The sequence below is a fragment of the Mastomys coucha genome, unplaced genomic scaffold (genome assembly GCF_008632895.1).
Source record: "Mastomys coucha isolate ucsf_1 unplaced genomic scaffold, UCSF_Mcou_1 pScaffold13, whole genome shotgun sequence".
Classification (NCBI taxonomy): Eukaryota; Metazoa; Chordata; class Mammalia; order Rodentia; family Muridae; genus Mastomys; species Mastomys coucha.
The window spans coordinates 4508357-4527561 of NW_022196895.1; the positions used below are offsets into that span (position 1 = coordinate 4508357).

At 37.3% G+C, this 19205-nt stretch overlaps 1 protein-coding gene across 1 annotated transcript in view; it reads left to right on the forward strand.

Annotated features, from left to right (window-relative positions):
- Wac (WW domain containing adaptor with coiled-coil) overlaps window positions 1-19205 on the forward strand; it is a 104879-nt gene that overhangs the window by 17719 nt on the left and 67955 nt on the right. The window contains exons 4-5 of the mRNA XM_031366357.1: window positions 15499-15605; window positions 19138-19203. Coding sequence (XP_031222217.1) covers window positions 15499-15605; window positions 19138-19203 — 173 coding nt within the window. The remainder of the gene's footprint in view (window positions 1-15498; window positions 15606-19137; window positions 19204-19205) is intronic.

The window sequence follows — 19205 nt, forward strand, 5'->3', positions numbered from 1 at the left end:
GTTAATTATTACAGTTAAATTTATATATGTGTCTATACATATATATACATATATACATGCATACATAGATATAAAAAGCCTGCTGAATCCATTTGGTGTTGCTTGTTTGTATGTTTTTAGGGCTTAGATATAGGGGCTCATCCTTACGTCTAAGACTTAAATCTCGTTCACTCAGCACATGGGTGGGACCCATGAGATTTTAGCATGTCTCTAGGATGTTTATTGTGAATGGAAGGATCTGACTGACAAATTGTCCTCTGGCATCCTCATGTACACGTTATTGTAATATAAAAAAAGGTTAAGAAGGTATTATATAACTTTGTAAATTATTTGATGGTTTTATATGTGAGACTATACTTGGATTGTTTCCATGGCTACCCCCTCCAGCTCCTTCAGTGTTTTTGTATTTTTTAGATTTTTATTTTGTGTGTGTGAGGATTTTGCTTCCATGTTTTTTGTTTTGTTTTTTTGAGACAGGGTTTCTCTGTATAGTCCTGGCTGTCCTGGAACTCACTCTGTTGACCAGGCTGGCCTTGAACTCAGAAATCCACCTACCTCTGCCTTCCAAGTGCTGGGATTAAAGGCCTGTGCCACCACCACTTGGCGCTTCTGTGTGTTTATTTGCACAATTTGTTTGCCATATTGGTGATGGAGGTGAAATGCATGTCTTCTGCAAGAACAGCAGCTGTCTTAACCTCTGAGTCATCTGGCCCTAATCTTTATACATTTATTAAAACTCAAAAATTACTTGAGGATGTTGTATATGAATACACTGGATTTGCATTATTTGTACCTTCCTTTATTTAGTTCCAGTTCTTTCTATATTTTCTGAGCCACCCTTTTTCAAAGTTGTGGTTTATTCCATTTGTCTTTGCTTTATAAACACTTAACACACACACACACACACACACACACACACACACACATATAACCTGAGTCCAATTATGTTGCCCTTAATTGCATGCGTCTAGGACTGATCACTTATGATCTCATTTATGAACTCTTATGTTGAGGGTACTGAGGTTTAATGAAATTTAGTTATCTTGTTATTGATCTTCACTTATTTTTGTGTAGTCAGACCTAACTTTTTATAGCTGAGGCTGGCTTCAGTTCTTGATTCACAAGATTCCACAGTTTAGACCTTGATTTTTGATGTGTCCATAGCATTCCCCACTGTTCTTACCTGCTTGAAGCAGCTTAGAAGTCCCCTTTTCCATGTTAAACATTTCTTGATTTGAATTAAATAGTTGTCATACCCTTCCCCATCTCTTGCAGTTTATTCTCAACACTGCAGCTACTCTCACTATGTAGACCAGGCCTGCCTGAAACACTTTTTATAAAAAACACATTTGCTAATGTATGTAAAATTCTTGCAGAGCCTTCCTGTTGGCCTTGAGATAAGAGTACAAACATTTCAAGGAGTGACTAGCTATATCCTTTCTTTTCTCTGTGTAGCCTTGGCTGTCCTGGAACTCACTCTGTAGACCAGGCTGGCCTCGAACTCAGAAATCCACCTGCTTCTGCCTCCCAAGTGCTGGGATTAAAGGCATGTGCCACCATTGCCCAGCTAATTTAGACCTTGATGGTAAGAAAACATTGGCTCTTATTGTTCAGAGAAGTACAATAATCTTGGTCTACCTGGGGATTTTGTTTCTGTGTCTCTCTTCCCTGCTTAAGTCCTTTATAGAAAATATATTTAGGATACTATACAAAGATCACCTATAGACTATTGGTATGTATGTAGTACTGTGACATTGCTATGCAGTATAGTACGCAGTTGCTATGTGCTGTACTGCTGAGGAAATGGTAGCAAAAAAAGGCTGTATGCATGCTCAATATGATTCACCCAGCGTTTAAAATGTTCTTTTTGTGTGCGTAATTGGAGTATGCTATAGTGTATATATGTGACATTTACATTTAGGACAGCATTTAGGGAATTGTCTTTCCTCTTTGGACTTTGGGCATGTAGATAATGTGGTAAGCAGCTTCACCAGCCGAGCCATCTCACTGGTCTTTTAGCCCAGTACCTCTGTGCTGTGATTGCAGCTTCAGAAGCCGAGCCCTCTCACTGGTCTGTTAGCCCAGTGCCTTCGTGCTGGGATTGCTTAGAGAGAAGGAATCCCAGATACCGAGGGCCGATGTATCCTCTTTTTCCTTGTTGTAAGCAATTCTAGTGATCTAGTAGGACCCATTTGGAGTTCATTTGCCTTTTCATTCTTAGTGACATTTTGAGTCTTGAATTATATACCTTGGGATGACACTTTGCTGGCAGAAAGGGGTATATGGTATTGTAATATTGCTACAAACTCCACTCTCTAGGAAGTACTCCTTGTTTGTAGCCTTGGAAAAAATGCCAAAATAATAGTTTTTAGTTTCATTTTTTTTAACTTGTGTGGGAAACTTCCTAGATTTGTAGTGTATCTTTCAAAATACTAAATTTTTAGTAATCGCTGTCAGTTGTTAAATTTTAAATATTTAATTATCCAACATGGAGTGTTTTAAAATTGTCCAGTGTGGTGTTTTGATAAATGATAATTATATAGTTGAAAAATAAATACACTTATTACTATGCTCTTGCATTAGACTCACAGAACTGTGACCTGGCCCACCCCATCTTTTCTGTCTATCAGTTCAGCTAAAGGTTCCACAGGTCATACATTTTTTTTCTGTCTTTATATAGCAAAATAGTCTTTAGGTTCATCTGGGCTGGTAAAAATGGTAGCTCTTCCTTTGGCGAGTAGGTGAATTATAATATTCCTTTGTATGCATGGACCATATTTTCTTTAGTGACTATGTAGGACCATATGTGCTGGCTCTTGCAAGCAGTGCATGAATAATAGCTGAGTTATGGATAGCCTGACTTAGTTTCCTTTGGTTGTTTGCACATATGTAAGTGGACATTCCTTACATATTATAGATACTTGAGAGACATGAGTATTGTTCATTTCCACCCCATTCTCTCCCCTTCCAATACTTCTCATATTTTGGACTCCTGGACTCCCTTTCTTTTCATTCATTAATTAATTTAATGTACATGAGTATACACTGTAGCTGTATAGTTATGAGCCTTCATTTGGTTGTTTGGAATTGACTTTTAGGACCTCTGCTTGCTCCAGTCAACCCTGCTTACTCTCTTCATCCCTGCTCGCTCTGGTAGCTCACTCCAGCCCAAAGATTTATTTATTATTATAAATAAGTATACTGTAGCTGTCTTCAGACACACCAGAAGAAGGCATCAGATCTCATTATGGGTGGTTGTGAGCCACCATGTCGTTGCTGGGATTTGAACTCAGGACCTTTGGAAGAACAGTTGGTGCTCTTAACCACTGAGCCATCTCACCAGCCTCTGGACTACCTTTCTGATTCATGTCCTCTTTGTTGTTACATACATATGTAGACACGTATATATGGTCTGTAGCGTGCAGTTTTTGTTACATTGTTTTGTGTTTCTGACTGGTCCCATGCATGAACCCACTCAGGAGCTATTTCAGATCTGAGAATAGGAAACTGCACACACACATGTACACACATGCCAGTTATTGTTAAAATGTCGTGGCTAACTCAATGGGTACTCTTCCCCTGCTACTGCAGGCTCAGGGAAGTGGCCAGAGGCCACTTACCTGAAAACTCACATGGCTGAATGGGTAGCTAAATTTTCTTAAACAAACATTGTGTAGCCATAATCTTACATTGGTAGAAATCCTTGTAATTGATGTAAAATTAAAGTTATAATCTCTCTTACATTGGTAGAAATCCTTGTAATTGATGTAAAATTAAAGTTATAATCTCTTACATTGGTAAAGAATTTATATATTGATAAAAATTAAGATTATTCATTGACATGAATATATTTGGATACAAAATTTAAAATTAATAGTTATTCTTAGATAGACATTGCGCCTTTGCAACTCATTTAAGAACAAGATGATTAATTAATGCAAGTTAAGGGCCAGCTAGTAAACTCATGGTTAGGTTAGATTCTGACTTAATTATAATAAAGTGCTTTCAATTTACTCAAATAGAAATGACTAAAAATAGCTGAGATTTAACAGTTCAAATATACTTTATATCAGTAGTCTTTTAAAAACATCAGAAATCCACAGAATCTGACATTTAATCATTTCATTATTATTAAAAGTTTTGACGAGAGACATTTGGGCTCCTTCACAGTTCAGAAAAGATACTGTACACCACTAACTCCAGATGATGTTGCCCATTGTGGCCAAGACAGCCACGGGCCAAAAATTGCCTATTTCATCTACAAATAGTGGACACACTATGTGGAATAGTTGACTGTTAGCTCTGTCTAGATAGGGTAAACAGTCTTTTAATTCTACTTTACAAAGGTCTGTCAGATGATCCTGGGCCAAAATGGTCCAATGTTTTGAGGAATGGGGGACTGTCCAAGTGGTCAACTGTCTCTACAATTGTTTAAATTTGTGAAGCTATGTTTGGTGTTTCGTGTGTGTGTGTGTGTGTGTGTGTGTGTGTACACACACACTCAGATAATGTTGAATTCACTCTCAGATTTCTGACAGGGTTGAAGACTACTTGTAGTCCCATAAAGAAATTTAAATTGTTTACCATTAAAGACATGATACAGAGTGGGAAACAGTTTTCAGATGATATTACAGGCTAAAATCTAAACATAATTCAGGGATAGATTTATAACTCTAAGGAATGATGGTAGACTACTTTATCTAATTGACAAATATGATAGACTGGTTTTTAATTATGTATCTGTAATTTACATGATTGTTATGATTCTGCTCAATTTATGTCTGAGAGGAGTTTTTTTAATTGGATAGAAAAGGTGAGAGATGTAGAGGGTTGTTCTGATACTTTGATTTAATCTAGAATCTGTTTACTGATGAAAATCCTTGCCCTCAGTTGATTGCCAGTAGCCAATGGTTGAGCGTGGGGCGGGACTCTCAGAGTTGGAGGAGATTCAGAGACCAGGAGGGAAGAAGGAAGACAGTAGCTTAGGAGATAAGGTCAACCAGCCTTGTGAGTTTTTGAGTAAGTGGCCTTTGGCTATTTCACTTACTGAGCCTGGGGTAGCGGGGAAAGATTGAGGAGTACCCAGTAATTGAGTTAGCCAAAGATTTTAAAAATAACAGGTGTGTGCGCAAGTGCATGTGACTGTGTGTGTGTGTGTGTGTGTGTGTGTGTGAGTGAGTGTGAGTGAGTGTGTGAAGATTAGACATAGCTTATGGGCGGGTTTGCACGTGGGACTGGCCAGGAGCACAAAACAGAGTAAGTAAACTACCCACAACAATGCTCTGTCCATTCAGTGTTGGTATGTAATGTCTCTAAAGCTTCTGATTTGTGAGTGCATAGCCTATATAGCCTATTAGGGTCTCGTCCCTGAAGAAGACTGATTCTCAGCAGCTCTTAGTTGCTTGGAGCTCATCAAATAGGAGTGGGTCCTTGTTTAGGAGCCTTGTTGAGGTTTCATGGGTTCAGCTTCCTTGTCATGTATAGAAGACATCATTGTAGTGGTACCCTGGAACTCTGGCATTAATGAAAATCATTTCTGCTACCTCTTCTGCAATATCCTATGGTTGAGGAGGGGTGAGATCTTCTTTTATTTTATTTATTTATTTATTTGTTTGTTTGTTTTTGGTTTTTCGAGACAGGGTTTCTCTGTGTAGCCCTGGCTGTCCTGGAACTCACTCTGTAGACCAGGCTAGCCTCGAACTCAGAAATCCGCCTGCCTCTGCCTCCCAAGTGCTGGGATTAAAGGCGTGCGCCACCACCGCCCGGCCGGGTGAGATCTTCTTGCCTCTGCACATGGATAAATATTTAGAGTGCAGTTAGAGAGTATACTGGTTTGGAAACTGGCACTGTATGTATTAAGATTTTTTAAAGTCTGTAATGACCTGGATTTATATTACTGGGATAAATCCTTTTCTTTTGAGAGTGCCTTAAATTCAGTTAGACAGTTGCTGGTCAACCAAAGATACACTTGCTGCTGTTGCATCCTGTGTACCTTACTTTTCTTGTCATTGTTGTGGTTCATAGTCATCATGGCTTGCAGGACTTTTTACTTTTCTTCCTTGGTAGCATGGATAGCACCTGTGGATGCTGTGAGAGCTAGTTCTCAGACAGGAGGCTTCCAGGTTAGTCTCAGTTTGATTACTCTAAGTGCTGTGTCACAAATGTGGCATCTTCAGCAGAAGGTCAATCAAGGGCAAGGCCAAAAAGACTAAACAATTTTGCTAGTCTCTTCAAAACCCCTGACCAACTTGAAGGGAGGTTCCCTACGCCTGGCTCCTTTTTAGCATTTTGTGTCAAGTGGATCTTTTCCCAGAGTGTGTGTATACTAACATATATTTGTGTTTTAAAGGTGTACCCTCATTTCTTTTGAAAGTCCTTACCGTTATTTATCTCACACTTATTTCTCTCTTTTTGAATTTCCCTGCTTTCTATATTTGCAGTTAAAGTATTTCTCTACTACTCACCCCCCGCCAGCCTAGTTTTCCTAGTTTTTCCTTCATAGAGCCTGTGTCCTAGCATCCCCTCACTAGAGCTTCTTGTACCCCACTCTATCTCCACAGCCTTTTCTCTTTCCTGGTTTCTGCAGTTAATCCAGGTTATGTACTCAGATCAAGATTGCAGGCTGGAATCCACGAATAAGAGAATATTCTTCTGGTCTGGATTATTTGACTCAGTATATAGTACATTTATCATATGTCTTAGATACTTGAATCTTTTGAGGTACTTGACTCAAAACCACTTGTTCCCATTTTGCAGGGCAGCATCTGCTGCTTCTGCCTCTGCACAGAGACATTTTGTGCTGTGATCGCACTTAATTTGTATGTTGTTGTTTGTATGCTTATGTCATACTCAAAATTATCACCAAGAGATGTTTCAAACAGTTTTAGAGTTTTCATTTAAGTATTTAACCTTTTTGCATATGTTATAAAATGCCTCAGTTTTCTTCCTTCTTACAGATGTTTAGATTTCCTGTTATTCATTGTTTGTTCCTTATAATGTATTCTCGTTAGCATTTTCTATGTATGTTTGCTTTGTATATGTCTTAGTGGCAGACCCATACTAGTTGAGTTACTATATTTTTGTTTTAAAGTTTTATAATTGAAAGTGTGATTACTGGTGTTTTTAAAAAGACTTTCTTTTTTCTTTTTTTTTTTTAAAAAGACAGAGGATTTTTTTTTAAAGATTTATTTATTTTGTGTATATGAGTACACTGAAGCTGTCTTCAAACACACTAGAAGAGAGCATCAGATTCCATTACAAATGGTTGTGAGCTACCGTGTAGTTGCTGGGAATTGAACTCTGGACCTCTGGAAGAGCAGTCAGTGCTCTCCAGCCCTGGCACTTCTTAAAAATGTTTATTTGGTATGTTTTCTGAGTGCATTCAAATTTTATGCTTTGTTTTTTGAGAAAGGATAGTTAATGGAGTATAAAGATGACTCAAATTGAGGTGATCTTTATCTAATAAACAGTTGTTTCTTGCATGAAAATGGTCTTCCATAATCAATTATGATAAATAGCTAGTCAACAGGTATATATAACTGATACTCACTTTTGACTACTGTAGATAGATATGGCTTTTTATGTCAGTGCATCATCTGTCTCATGCTGTGTCTCTCTCCAGTCTGTGAGGCTATATGCCAGAACTCAATGATGGTGCAGTCATCACCTCTGCCCAAGTCCTAGTTAGTAGTTAGAATGGCAGAGGCCTTCTTCAGTCTCTCCAGCCTCCTTTACCCACTGCTTCTCTCTTCCCACAGCCCTCTCTCTGGCTGCAGTTCACCGACCACCTTTTCCTAGTTCTCAAGAGCCAAGGAAGTAGACAGCTCATGGTAGAGCCTGAGGTTCTTAGAGTTTCCTCTGTGCCATCCTGGGGCTTCAGGCTTCAGTCTAAGGGCAATGTGTTCTATTTCATTTTCTGGATTCCCATTCCTTAACCACTCTGTTCTGACTGTTACATGGAATGCTTATTGTGGTTTCTGACAGGAACTATATTACGTAATTGACTGATAAACTGTTGTCCATAACTTAATGTATTTCCAATGCCAACAAAAATACCTACTTAGACAGTGTAGCAGCAGTAGCATAAAATTAGTAACACTGTAGTGTCACCATTAGGCATATGAAAGAATTTTTTTTTTTTAAAGCATCCCTATTAAAAACTTGAATAGCTTCAGAATGGTTCAGAATTCAGAAAAATGTTCTTTGGGCCGATTTTTTTGCCTTTGCTTTCTGGCTTTTACCCTACCATGCCTGCAAGAGAGAAGCAGGGTTCCTCTAAGAGACCTACAGTACACCAAATTGAGAATCTGGTTTGTGGTGGAGGGTTTGATGGAAGTTTAGTGATAAAACATATTTTTGAAAGAACCATCTGAAACATGACTCCTGGAATTTGAACATTAGTTTCTGTGCTGCAGTTAAACATGTTGGGAGAATTGGAGAAATTGAGGTGGTTTTTCTTTGTATTTTTTTTGTCTTACATGAGAGAGATTGGTAGCTAGTGTCCTGAAGGCAGAGCGTTAGATTGGATTTATTAACACAACAATTTAAAACTCAAGCCTCTAGAAGATGAATGAATACTAGGGGTTAGCAGAGTTTTTGTAAAGGTCAGATAGCAAATTTCAGTTTTATAATCAGTAGGCATTGCAGATACTACAGTGTAAAATATTGTAAGCCAAGTGAATTTAGTTTATCTATCTGGGTTGTAATATGGCTGACTAGGATTTACAGATTGACCGTAGAGTCTATATGCTAATACCCTGGGAAAAGATAAATATTTGAAGTATAACTTCTACTGAATTTATATTGATTTTATATCATGATAAAATTTGGGAACTTGAACTTATTCTTCTAAAACAACTATAGGCAGGATGGGTGTGAACTGATTTAAATAGGGATTTGCCAACACCTATTGTACATAAAGAAGTGAAGGCTAGAGATTAGCCCTGAAACTTAAGTCAAAGTTTGAGAACGAAACTTAGCACGGGAGAGTGAGGAATTATTGATAGAACAAGAAGAACACCTGGGAAGGATATCTCCTGGAGGCTCAGTGAGGAAAGCATTTAAAAAACTGTGGGTGAGCCAGTCAGCCCATTTTTCACATGGGTGGAAAATGTGAGAACTGGTAAGTCGGAGACCTTGTAGGTCATGGGCCACAAGAGAAGAGTGAGTGGATTTGGGTTTTTGACACCCCCCCAAATCTGTCCATCCGTCTGTCTGTTAGATGAAAAATAAGTACTTGAGATCCTGCAAGTCTCTTAAGGTATAAAGAAAGAAATGTATTTTAATGCCTAGCAAGTCTTAGCCTTGTTTAAGCTGATAATTTTGACACATCAACATATTTGTCCTGTTTAATTATACTATGTTTAAGTGAAAAGTCTAGATTTAGGAATAAGGAAAGTTGCAGAGATTAAAAATTGTTTTTTTTTTCCTTCCATGTATTTATTTTGTGTGTGGTTGTTTGCATGGCATATAGTGAGTAGAACAGTCAAGTCATCCTCTGTCTGCTACCTATCTCAATGGCCTCAGTTTTATTTAAAGTGCGATGTTGCCCAAACCTGTTTTAACAGCATCTAGGCAACCAAGGCTGAGGCCTGAGAAGCTTAGTTGTTGCAGCATTTTCTCTGTTGAACCACATTAGGGCAGTGACAGGTCAGTGATTGAACAGGAATAGGAAGGTGGAGCTAGAAGTTTAGGAGTGAGGAGGTCTGAGGTCAAAGATCAGAGAAGCAGGAAAATCTGCAGGGAGATAGACAAAGAGGAAAACAATCCAGACCCTGCATGGTTTTAACCAGCCACAAGTAGATATGGTTTTTACAAGGTTAGAATAATTGGGTTAAAACTTTATTTTTATCATTTGCCTCTGAAATTATTGTATTGGCATCTTGTATTGTATTGGCATTGTGATCTTATTGATATATAAACCTGATTGGATAATTAAGCCTTTTTTTTTCCTCCGAGTCAGGGTTTCTCTGTATAGCCCTGGGTATCCTGGAACTCACTCTGTAGACCAGGCTGGCCTTGAACTCAGAAATCCACCTGCCTCTACCTCCCAAGTGCTAGGATAATTAAGCCTTAAGAGCCACGTTTCTACTGGGTAACTAGGCGCTAGATGACTGATTGTGGAGTGTGTGGAGCATTGCATGTAAGCGAGATAATATTGCTAGCTGGGAGGAAATAGCAGGAGCCCGACAAGACATAGTGATGTGGCCGGCCAGTACCGGCACAAGAGCAAGAATGTGGTCCGGCGGGGCTGGAGAGTTTGCGGGGTAATGTTTATTAATATTTCCCGTAACACTTAGTTATGCTTCTGTAGGTTGTGACAAAACCCTGTCACCAAAAGCAGCTCGGGGAGGAAAGGGTTTACTTGGCTTACAGGCTATCATGCAGGTAAGTGAGTCAGAAACTCAAGTCAGGCAGAAATAGAGGCTGGAACTGAAATAAAGACCCAAGGGAATGTGCTTTACTGATCTGTTCTTCCTTGCTTCCCTAGTTTTCTTTCCTGTTTCTTTAATATTTTTTTAATTGACAATAGATTTTCATTCTATATATTTTGATCCTGGGTTTATCTTCCCAAGTTCCTCCCAGATCTTCCCTTCCACCCTAATCTGTAGTATTTGACTCTTCAGCAAATAAGCAGGCTTCTAAGAATTCTTTTGGTGTTCCTATTCATAGCACCACCTGCCTCATTTGGGTAATGCCTCTTCTCAAATAATTCAAGCTTATGTCATGTTGACAAAACCAAACCAAACCAAAAAAGCCCAGCTAGGACAAATGACTAAGTTATTAACTGGAGCTAGCCTGGGCTATGGAGTGAGGGCCTATCTCAAATTAAAATCAAATAAAATCAACAGCAACAAACCTCGTAATTACTTATCTTTTAAGCATATTCTTTTCAAATAATTTGATTGATTTCATCAGCACTTTGGAAGATCTAGTTCTAAAAGCACCTAGTATTTTTATCTATTGTGAAATTTGGCTTTTTTAACAAAGCTCGATGGTTTTTTTGAGGTATATGTAGCAGGGAAGTTTTGGGCGTGACTAGGACCAGCCTCAGGTATTATATACTTCACTCTTTTATTTCTGAAGCAAATCTCAGGATGACACATGAAGAATAACATACAAAGTTGTCCTCTGGCCTCTTTAACATTGCACCTTACACATACATATGAATATGAATACACATGCACAATAGAAAAATTGAAGATTAGGAGTAGTGGAAAGTGAAGTAGAGACTGTCTCTTGCTAATTCCTAGGAGTGGTTCAGCTGCAATAGGTGACTGAGAATGAGGATTTTACTTGACCTTGTCTTGGGATAAGTCTCATTCTGTAAGCTTCAATGCCCCACCCACAATGCTGGAGGCAATTAGTTTGGATGGCTTAACATTCCAAGCCAGGGTTTGACTAGACATTGGAACATTGGTAAAGGTCAGAGAGCAATGTCCGAATTTTCTTTTTGTAGCTGTTAAGAAGTGTTATTTTGGTGTGCCCCTAGCACACAAGTACGAGGACATATTTGGGCTACCTCTGAGTCTGGGGTGCCAGGCGACAATGCGGAGGCAGGAGGCTGACTTTCCTTGAAGTTTTCGCCTCAAATACTATTGTCACACAAAGTCTGCGTGGCAGAGAGATTGTTTTCTTTGAAATTCGTAGTATTTGATTAATTATCTTCTCAGGCAAGGACTTAGACGACGTGGTTCAGGAAGTTCTTCATTACACTTAAAGAACATCTTAAGGAGATCTTATCTTGGGCGGGCATGTTTTATGTGAGTCATTCTGCAGTCTTGTGCATTTTTCCCTTTTTTTTTGTCCTTGGCTGCCTAGAACTCACTCTAGATAGAATTCCATGTATAAAAATGGCATAGTTTTTGTGTATGGCCTATGCTCATCTGCAGTATTATCTGTAATTTCTACTATAATTCAAGTGTTATGCAATTAAAATAGTTTTATCACATATTGTTTAGTTAAATATATTTAAATGATTATATATGAGCAATTATAGTGTAATATTTTATACTTTTAGATCGTTTGATTAGTGTGAATATCACACACACAGGTAAAGCTCAACTCATGACCTTTGTTTTAATTGTTTACTAACTGGTGGCTATCATTAAAATTACCACTCATCTGAAAGTGATCACTGACTTTCAAGTGTAGTCCTTGTTAATTATCCTCTAGTCTACTCATTCCCATTAGGAGACATTGTCTGATCCAGTTTTGGTTTGACATCTCCCTACTGGTCAGCTACTGAGTAGTTCGTAAATTACAGTATAATCCAAAGTTAACTTGGTTCATGCATTGAAATGTCTTTTCAAGGCAGAGAGGATCAGTATTTAAATAATATTTAAAAAGCAGAAAGCAAAAGCTAGCAATTCATTGCTGAGCAGTCAAGAGTTTAATCTGAAAGCAGTACAGATTCATGTTATAACTTCATGTTATAATCTTAGGATAAATATTGAAGAGGATAGAACTTGCTTATCCTTTAATTTCTTCAAATTGCGAATATAAATTTCACCCCCAGTATTACCCTGTAAAGGAATCCTTAAGATGCTTTACTGTTCTGTGATTTTTTTTTTTTTAAAGATTGGTTTAAGTGTGATTCACTTCAACACTGAAGCTATAGGGGCTCGGAGGACATTTCATTAAACCTGAAATTTTCTTAGTAATGTGCAGAGAGCATAGCAGTGGCACTAGACTATATAAATAGCTTGGTTTCTATTTGCTAAGTTGGACACCACGTTTTCATTGAAAATCACTAAGACACGTTGATTCTTCAGTCTTTGTGAGACAGCATGCACAAAATACTATGTCCATAGAGTAAATCATTGTATCCTTAACAAAGCTCTTATTTGATCCTTCTATAGATTTAACAGAGCTTTTTCTTTAAGAAACCTAGCAAATATCAAAGTAGATCACCTAATTCATCCTTCTTACTAGATTATTTTGTGTTCATTTCAGACAATAGCAGTGTTTTGTTTTTTTCTTTCATTTTTGGCATTGCATGAAAATCCATGTAAGCAGCAACTTGAGGAATAGTGCATAAAGACACTATAATGGCATGTGCTAATTGTTGCATGATTTTTTTTCTTCAAATGGAAATTTTAGCATTATCTAAGATTCTTTTAAAACCTTGGTATAATAATTGTTAATTGTTGTTACATATATTTGTAATAACCTTTTATGACATTAATTCTCAACCTTTGGGTCATGACTCCTTTGGGGTCAAAACAACCCTTACACAGGGGCGGCCTGAGACAATCAGAAAACTAGGTATTTGCGTTAAGATTCAGAATAGCAAAATTAATAGTTTATGAAGTAACAACAGAAGTAATTTTATGATGAGAGGTCACCACAGTATAAGGAACTATCAAAGGGTTGGTAGCATGTGGGAGGGTGAGCACCACTGTTGTAGGGGTTGGTAGCCAGTGGGAGGGTGAGCACCACTGTCGTAGGCTGCTACTGTAATGTTGAGTTCCTAGAGTAGAAATATCCACATGGTACAGTATGGCACATTCCAGGCCTATGCTTCCAAGTAGCCCTTGAAAAATACTCTTCATTCTTCCAGCATCAGATTTTGATAGTAGTTCTGGAAGGCTGTCTCTAGCATGCTCAAATTGGATTTAAATTAAATTTTAAATCAGCCTAGAATAGTTTTACCCTTACCTTTTGCCTAGCACATGAGAAAATTTATACTCTTAGTGGGAAACTGATGCTCAACATAAGCTATATTTTGTGTGTGTGTGTGTGTGTGTGTGTGTGTGTGTGGTGTCTTGCACGCATGCAGCTTAGAAATGGGAAGCAGCACTTAGTAGAGTTAAGAAATTTTTCTGGAATATAGGTTTTTCTCATGAATATGTGATTTACACTGTGTATGGCCCAAAACTTGGGTGTTTGCCTGCTTTTGTCCAGCTCTGTGTCTAAGTGGTTGGTTTCTGAGTGTATTGGGTTGTTGGATTTATTTATTACCTACTATATCTAGAAAAACGGTTTAATACCATATAAGATAACAAGTGTAATATACAAGTACATGTAAAAACCATCAGGCTTCTCCACTGTTAGACTTATGGGCGAATTTCTGTTATTAAATTCTCACATTGGTGTTAATTTTGTTAACTGTACTATTGCTTAAATGATTCTCTTTTTCTTTTTCTTTTTAAATGATTCTCTTATCATGTGTGACATCAGTGGATTTTTTTTTTTTAAGCTTTTGAGTCTGGTCATAACTTCACTTACAAAGTGAAGGATCCATATCCAAAAATAAATGTCGGCCACAGCCATTTGCTGATTGCTGTTTGTTAGTGCACAATGAATATGTGTTAATTCCCAGGGCAAATTCATCTACTTTTGACCTCATACACTCGCTCCCTCTCTGCTGTTTTACTTTTGAGTAGATCAACTGATGGTTTCTAAGCTTTTGCTTATTTATATTTGTATAGCTTGGCTTCTCTTCATTTTCTGGGTGCTAGCAGTTAGGTTTGCCTTGGTGTGAGTGACAAGAACTCTGTACTGAATTATATTCTCATGGCTCTATTTCCATTGGTTTTTCTAAGACCGTAGTGGAGAAACTGGTGATTGTTGGGATGTGTAGATAATTGGTTACTACTCAAATTATTTCTAAGAACTTCTAGGTTGAGTTGACCCTGTCAGGAGGAAACATTTCATCTCATCTTTACCAACCAGAGAATAGGTTCCTCACTTAGATTTTAAATTCTTAAAAACTAAAAGTTATTTTAGCTTAAGAAATTTCAAGACTGTTAAGAAGCAAGTTTAGAGATTATCTTTTAAAAACAGATTTCAAACTAAAAACAGCTAGTTCTCTGTTTCTTGTCATTTGTTATTTGAGTTTTTATACTCCTTTCATTTTTCTTTAAAAAGTCTAACAAAGAGCGGTGGTAGTGCATGCCTTTAGTCCCAGCACTTGGGAGGCAGAGGCAGGTGGATTTCTGAGTTCGAGGCCAGCCTGGTCTACAGAGTGAGTTCCTGGACAGCCAGGGCTATATAGAGAAACCCTGTCTCAAAAAACAAAACAAAACAAACAAAGTCTGACAAAATGATCCCTTTCGTTTTGTTTTCTTTTGTTTTGAGAATAAGCCTCTTAATTAGTCCTGGCTGTTGGCTGGCTATCTTAGAACCCACTTATGTACATATGGGTAGCTTTAAATTCCTAGAGATCATACTGCTTCTGCCTATAGAGTTTTGGAATTAAAGACATATACTGTCATGCTTAGCTGTGCAGTGTTATATTTATGCTGTGTCTGTCTTGTAGGATCAGATATTTTCTGTAGTATGAAGAGCATGAATTTTGCTCGCTGTTACATCACATGCTTGTAATTTCAGCTGTCTCGTGCTGAGACTATGAATTCAGTGCCATTCTGGACTAAGCAGGGGTTACTTGGTTTTATTTATGTTTATAGGATATGATACTCAACCATTATTTACAGTGGCATGCCTTAAAAATAGATGGAATGTAACTGTGTTTATTCTTTGTTCTTTCTATTTAAGGGACCAGTTACTCTCCACAAGAAAATTCACACAACCACAGTGCTCTTCATTGTTCAAATTCACATTCTTCTAATCCAAGCAATAATCCAAGCAAGACTTCAGATGCAGTAAGTATTAAAATGATGCTGGACTGTCAAGATTAAAATGCATACTGCAAGTATTATTAGATGTTGTCTTTTAATTTTTAAAATACTTCAGTTGGATTTGAGCTTAATGTATTTATTTTCCTGTTATATATGAAGTACAAATAATACCAGATCAGGATCAGTACATTTCTAAAGTTATTTAAGCTTTAATTTCTTTTAGATTTACTTATTGCTTATTTATTCTCTGCTCTGTATTTTGTACTTTATTAGACAGTTAGGACAATACTCTGCTCTTCAAAGGCAGGAAATAAAAAACAAACATAATTTTAAATACTTATGCAGGCTTAGATTAATGAAATAATTGGATTTTTTTTTTAGTGTTGTGGGTTCAAATGAGATTTTTTTCTATATTCTCTTAACAGAAAAACACTTTAATCAAATATATGTTAAGGTGTCATAAAACTAAGACAGTTTGGCTCATTTTATTGGAACTTGTTGATGTGGTGACAGAAATGCTATCAATTTAGAATGTTGTTAAAACTGGGTGGGTAGTTAAGATGACCACCCATCTCTTCCAACAAATTGAGTTATAACTTAGGGAGCTCAGGACACTGTTTACTAGTAAAGAAATAAAACAACACTTAAAAAGACATAGACGTGTGAAATTGATGGACAGAGCGACACAGGCCAATAATGCCAGAACTTTGGATAAACCTGCCATAATTAGTAAGAACTTTGAAGTCAGATGTGAATAATGTGTCTTTTACTAAACAAAGTGAATTTTATACAAGATCGAATGAAGGATATAATGTGTAGCAAACACAGATTTGCAATTTCAAAACTTACCAAAAGTGTTTAAAATATAGGAAAGAGTAAATAACATTAGGATAGCTAGTTGAATATTATAAAATTCTAAAATGTAATTTTCGATAATGTGTCAGCTCAAGTTAGGAAATAAATCATGCCACTTATTTTAAAGCCACGAGTTAAGTACAATGCATATGTAGACTTTGAACAAGGGCTCTTCCGACTTTGCTCCTTTAGGAAAAAAAAAGGGTCTGGAAAGATGTGTTTAAGACTAAGATCACAACCAAAGTGATAGGAAAAAAAATGCACTCCTACTTAGGAACAACACTATGGTAGATGGCTGGAGAGAAGGCTCACTAGGTAGAGGTATTTGCTGTGCACTCTGAAGACCTGAGTTTAATCCCTACCCAGGAAAGAAGGAAAGTTGTAAAGAGAACGGACTTTACAGTATGCTCTGTTATCCACATGCTCACCGTGGCATTCCTGCCTCCAGCCCTCATGCACAGGCTTCTGTGTGTGCACATGGGTAACAAAAAAGTCCTATCCCCCACCCACAGTTGCCTATGTTGATTTTGTGTCGCTGGAAAGTGCTGTAAGGCAAGCTTTACTTTGTATATGTAACAACCCTCTTGTTATTGACTAAGTAGCCTTCATAATTTTGGAGCATTTGCTTATCCTAGATCTTTGCAATCTTTCCCTTTGAGAGAGGGTTTCACTGTATCACTCCACCAGGCAGGCCTACAACTTATTATATAGACCAGGGTGGACTAGAACTCAGAGTTCTGACTGCTTTGCCTTCTCCTAAGTGTTGGGATTAAAGATGTTTGGAACCATGCCTGGCTCTGCAGCCAGTTTTGCCTAGAAACAGTCTCCTTTATTTACAAAAAGAAGGAAATTTATCAAAGAATTACTGGGACTTTATGAAATTCTTGGTTACAGGAGAGGCTGTGTGTCAATGAGCTGCTAGTAACTCATGGGTTAATTTTAGTGTTGCCACATTTTTGTACTTTTAGGAATGTTGGTAATGGTGAACAACTAAAAGAAATGGAGATATTTTTGAAGAAGAAACAGCCACATTCATGTCAGAGGTCGATCCAAATTTGAATTTAAGGAAAGAATAGCTAGGTGGCTTGGTAAAAGTACCCTTTGTGGGGAGGGTTGAGATTGTCCCACTATGTAACTTCAGGTGGCCTGGAACTTGATGTGTAGGCATGGCTGGCTTCAAAGCCTTAGAGATCAGTCTTCCTGTTTGTTAGCAGTTCCTTTTTAAAGTCACACATTCTTATGCACTTTCCATGGACAGTTTCTATAAGCTTGATGTGTATTGTATTGAAGATAACAGTATTTTTAAAACTTAAGCCATTCAGAATGCCAATTAAGTCCATCATATGTTAATATGTGTTACATTTTAATAAAACATAACTTTTCTAAAGGAAATAACTACATTAAAATCTTTGTGATTTAGTTGAAGTATAGAGTTTCATGTCTCCCACCATATGTGTGTGTGTGTGTGTGTGTGAGAGAGAGAGAGAGAGAGAGAGAGAGAGAAAGATATCACTTGTCCTGTGTGGCTTCTGGGTGAATGCCCATTTTATGATAGATGAAGGAAGAAAAAGGGAAACTCACTTTAGTAATGTTAGGAAGTATTTTAGTCATGTGAAAGAAGTTCAAGTTATCTCAAGTGTTTCTGATAATATTGATTGTGACTACATGTAATTAGGAAATGTGTATGTAGGACTTGAGTTGTAAAGTCAGTAAACTTGGCTACTGCATTCATTGCACATTGGTATTTTTAAGTTATATCATTACTCTATGGTGTATCATTAACTCCTTACTAGAAATGGGTTTAGATGATGATAGTTTACTGGTTCCCAGTTGCAGAAGTGTCTTGCATTTTATAAAATAAGGTATCCCATTTGTACAAGCTGAGATTGATAGTAGTGTTGTAGGCTATGCATTCCATGGCTATGCCTGTTGTATGGTGAATACTGTATAGCCAGTGAGGATTACATGTTAGGTAGTTTTGGAGCTAGCTTAAATATAAACAGACATTTGCTTTAGGCAAAACAGAACAAAACAGCTTTGAGACAGCTGAATATATATATTCCTTGAAGCTCACCAGTTGTTTAGACACTGGTATGTATTTGCCTATTCTGTTCCAGTGTCCTTTTATCGTTAGCCTTGAATCTTAGTCTGTTTCTCTGATCAGTCTCAATCTCACATTACCTACTTCTTGGCTAGTGTTGACCTCCTCTTAACAAATATTTAAAGGAGAAGGGCTAAAACAAAAATACTTGAAAGGTTCCAGATTCCACAAGGTTGTTCAAACAGGTCCTTACTTTTAACCTGCCTTTCTTGTCTTAGACACCAGTTCCATGGACCCATCTCTCAGATTTTTCTGATTTCATCATGACTTTACAGGCCTATCAGGTATCTGTGTAAGATCAACAGAAGTTTAAAAGAACAGTGTTAGTTGCAGAATTATACTGCTACCTTGTGTTTTCCATTTTTCTTTCTGAATTCAAGATGTTAATTTTGTGTTCTTCATATGCCTAATACAGTCTATAGACATTATACTATATAATATTCTGTAATCTTTCACAGATACTCTTAATGCATAATGGTTTTAGTAGATTCTGTTCATATATATATATATTTATATGTTTGGTATGAAAATTATTAGGATTTTTAATATTTCATGTCAAATGTGTAAATGGCAGACTAATTTTTAAAATCTATTTTTAAGCCTTATGATTCTGCAGATGATTGGTCTGAGCACATTAGCTCATCTGGAAAAAAATACTACTACAATTG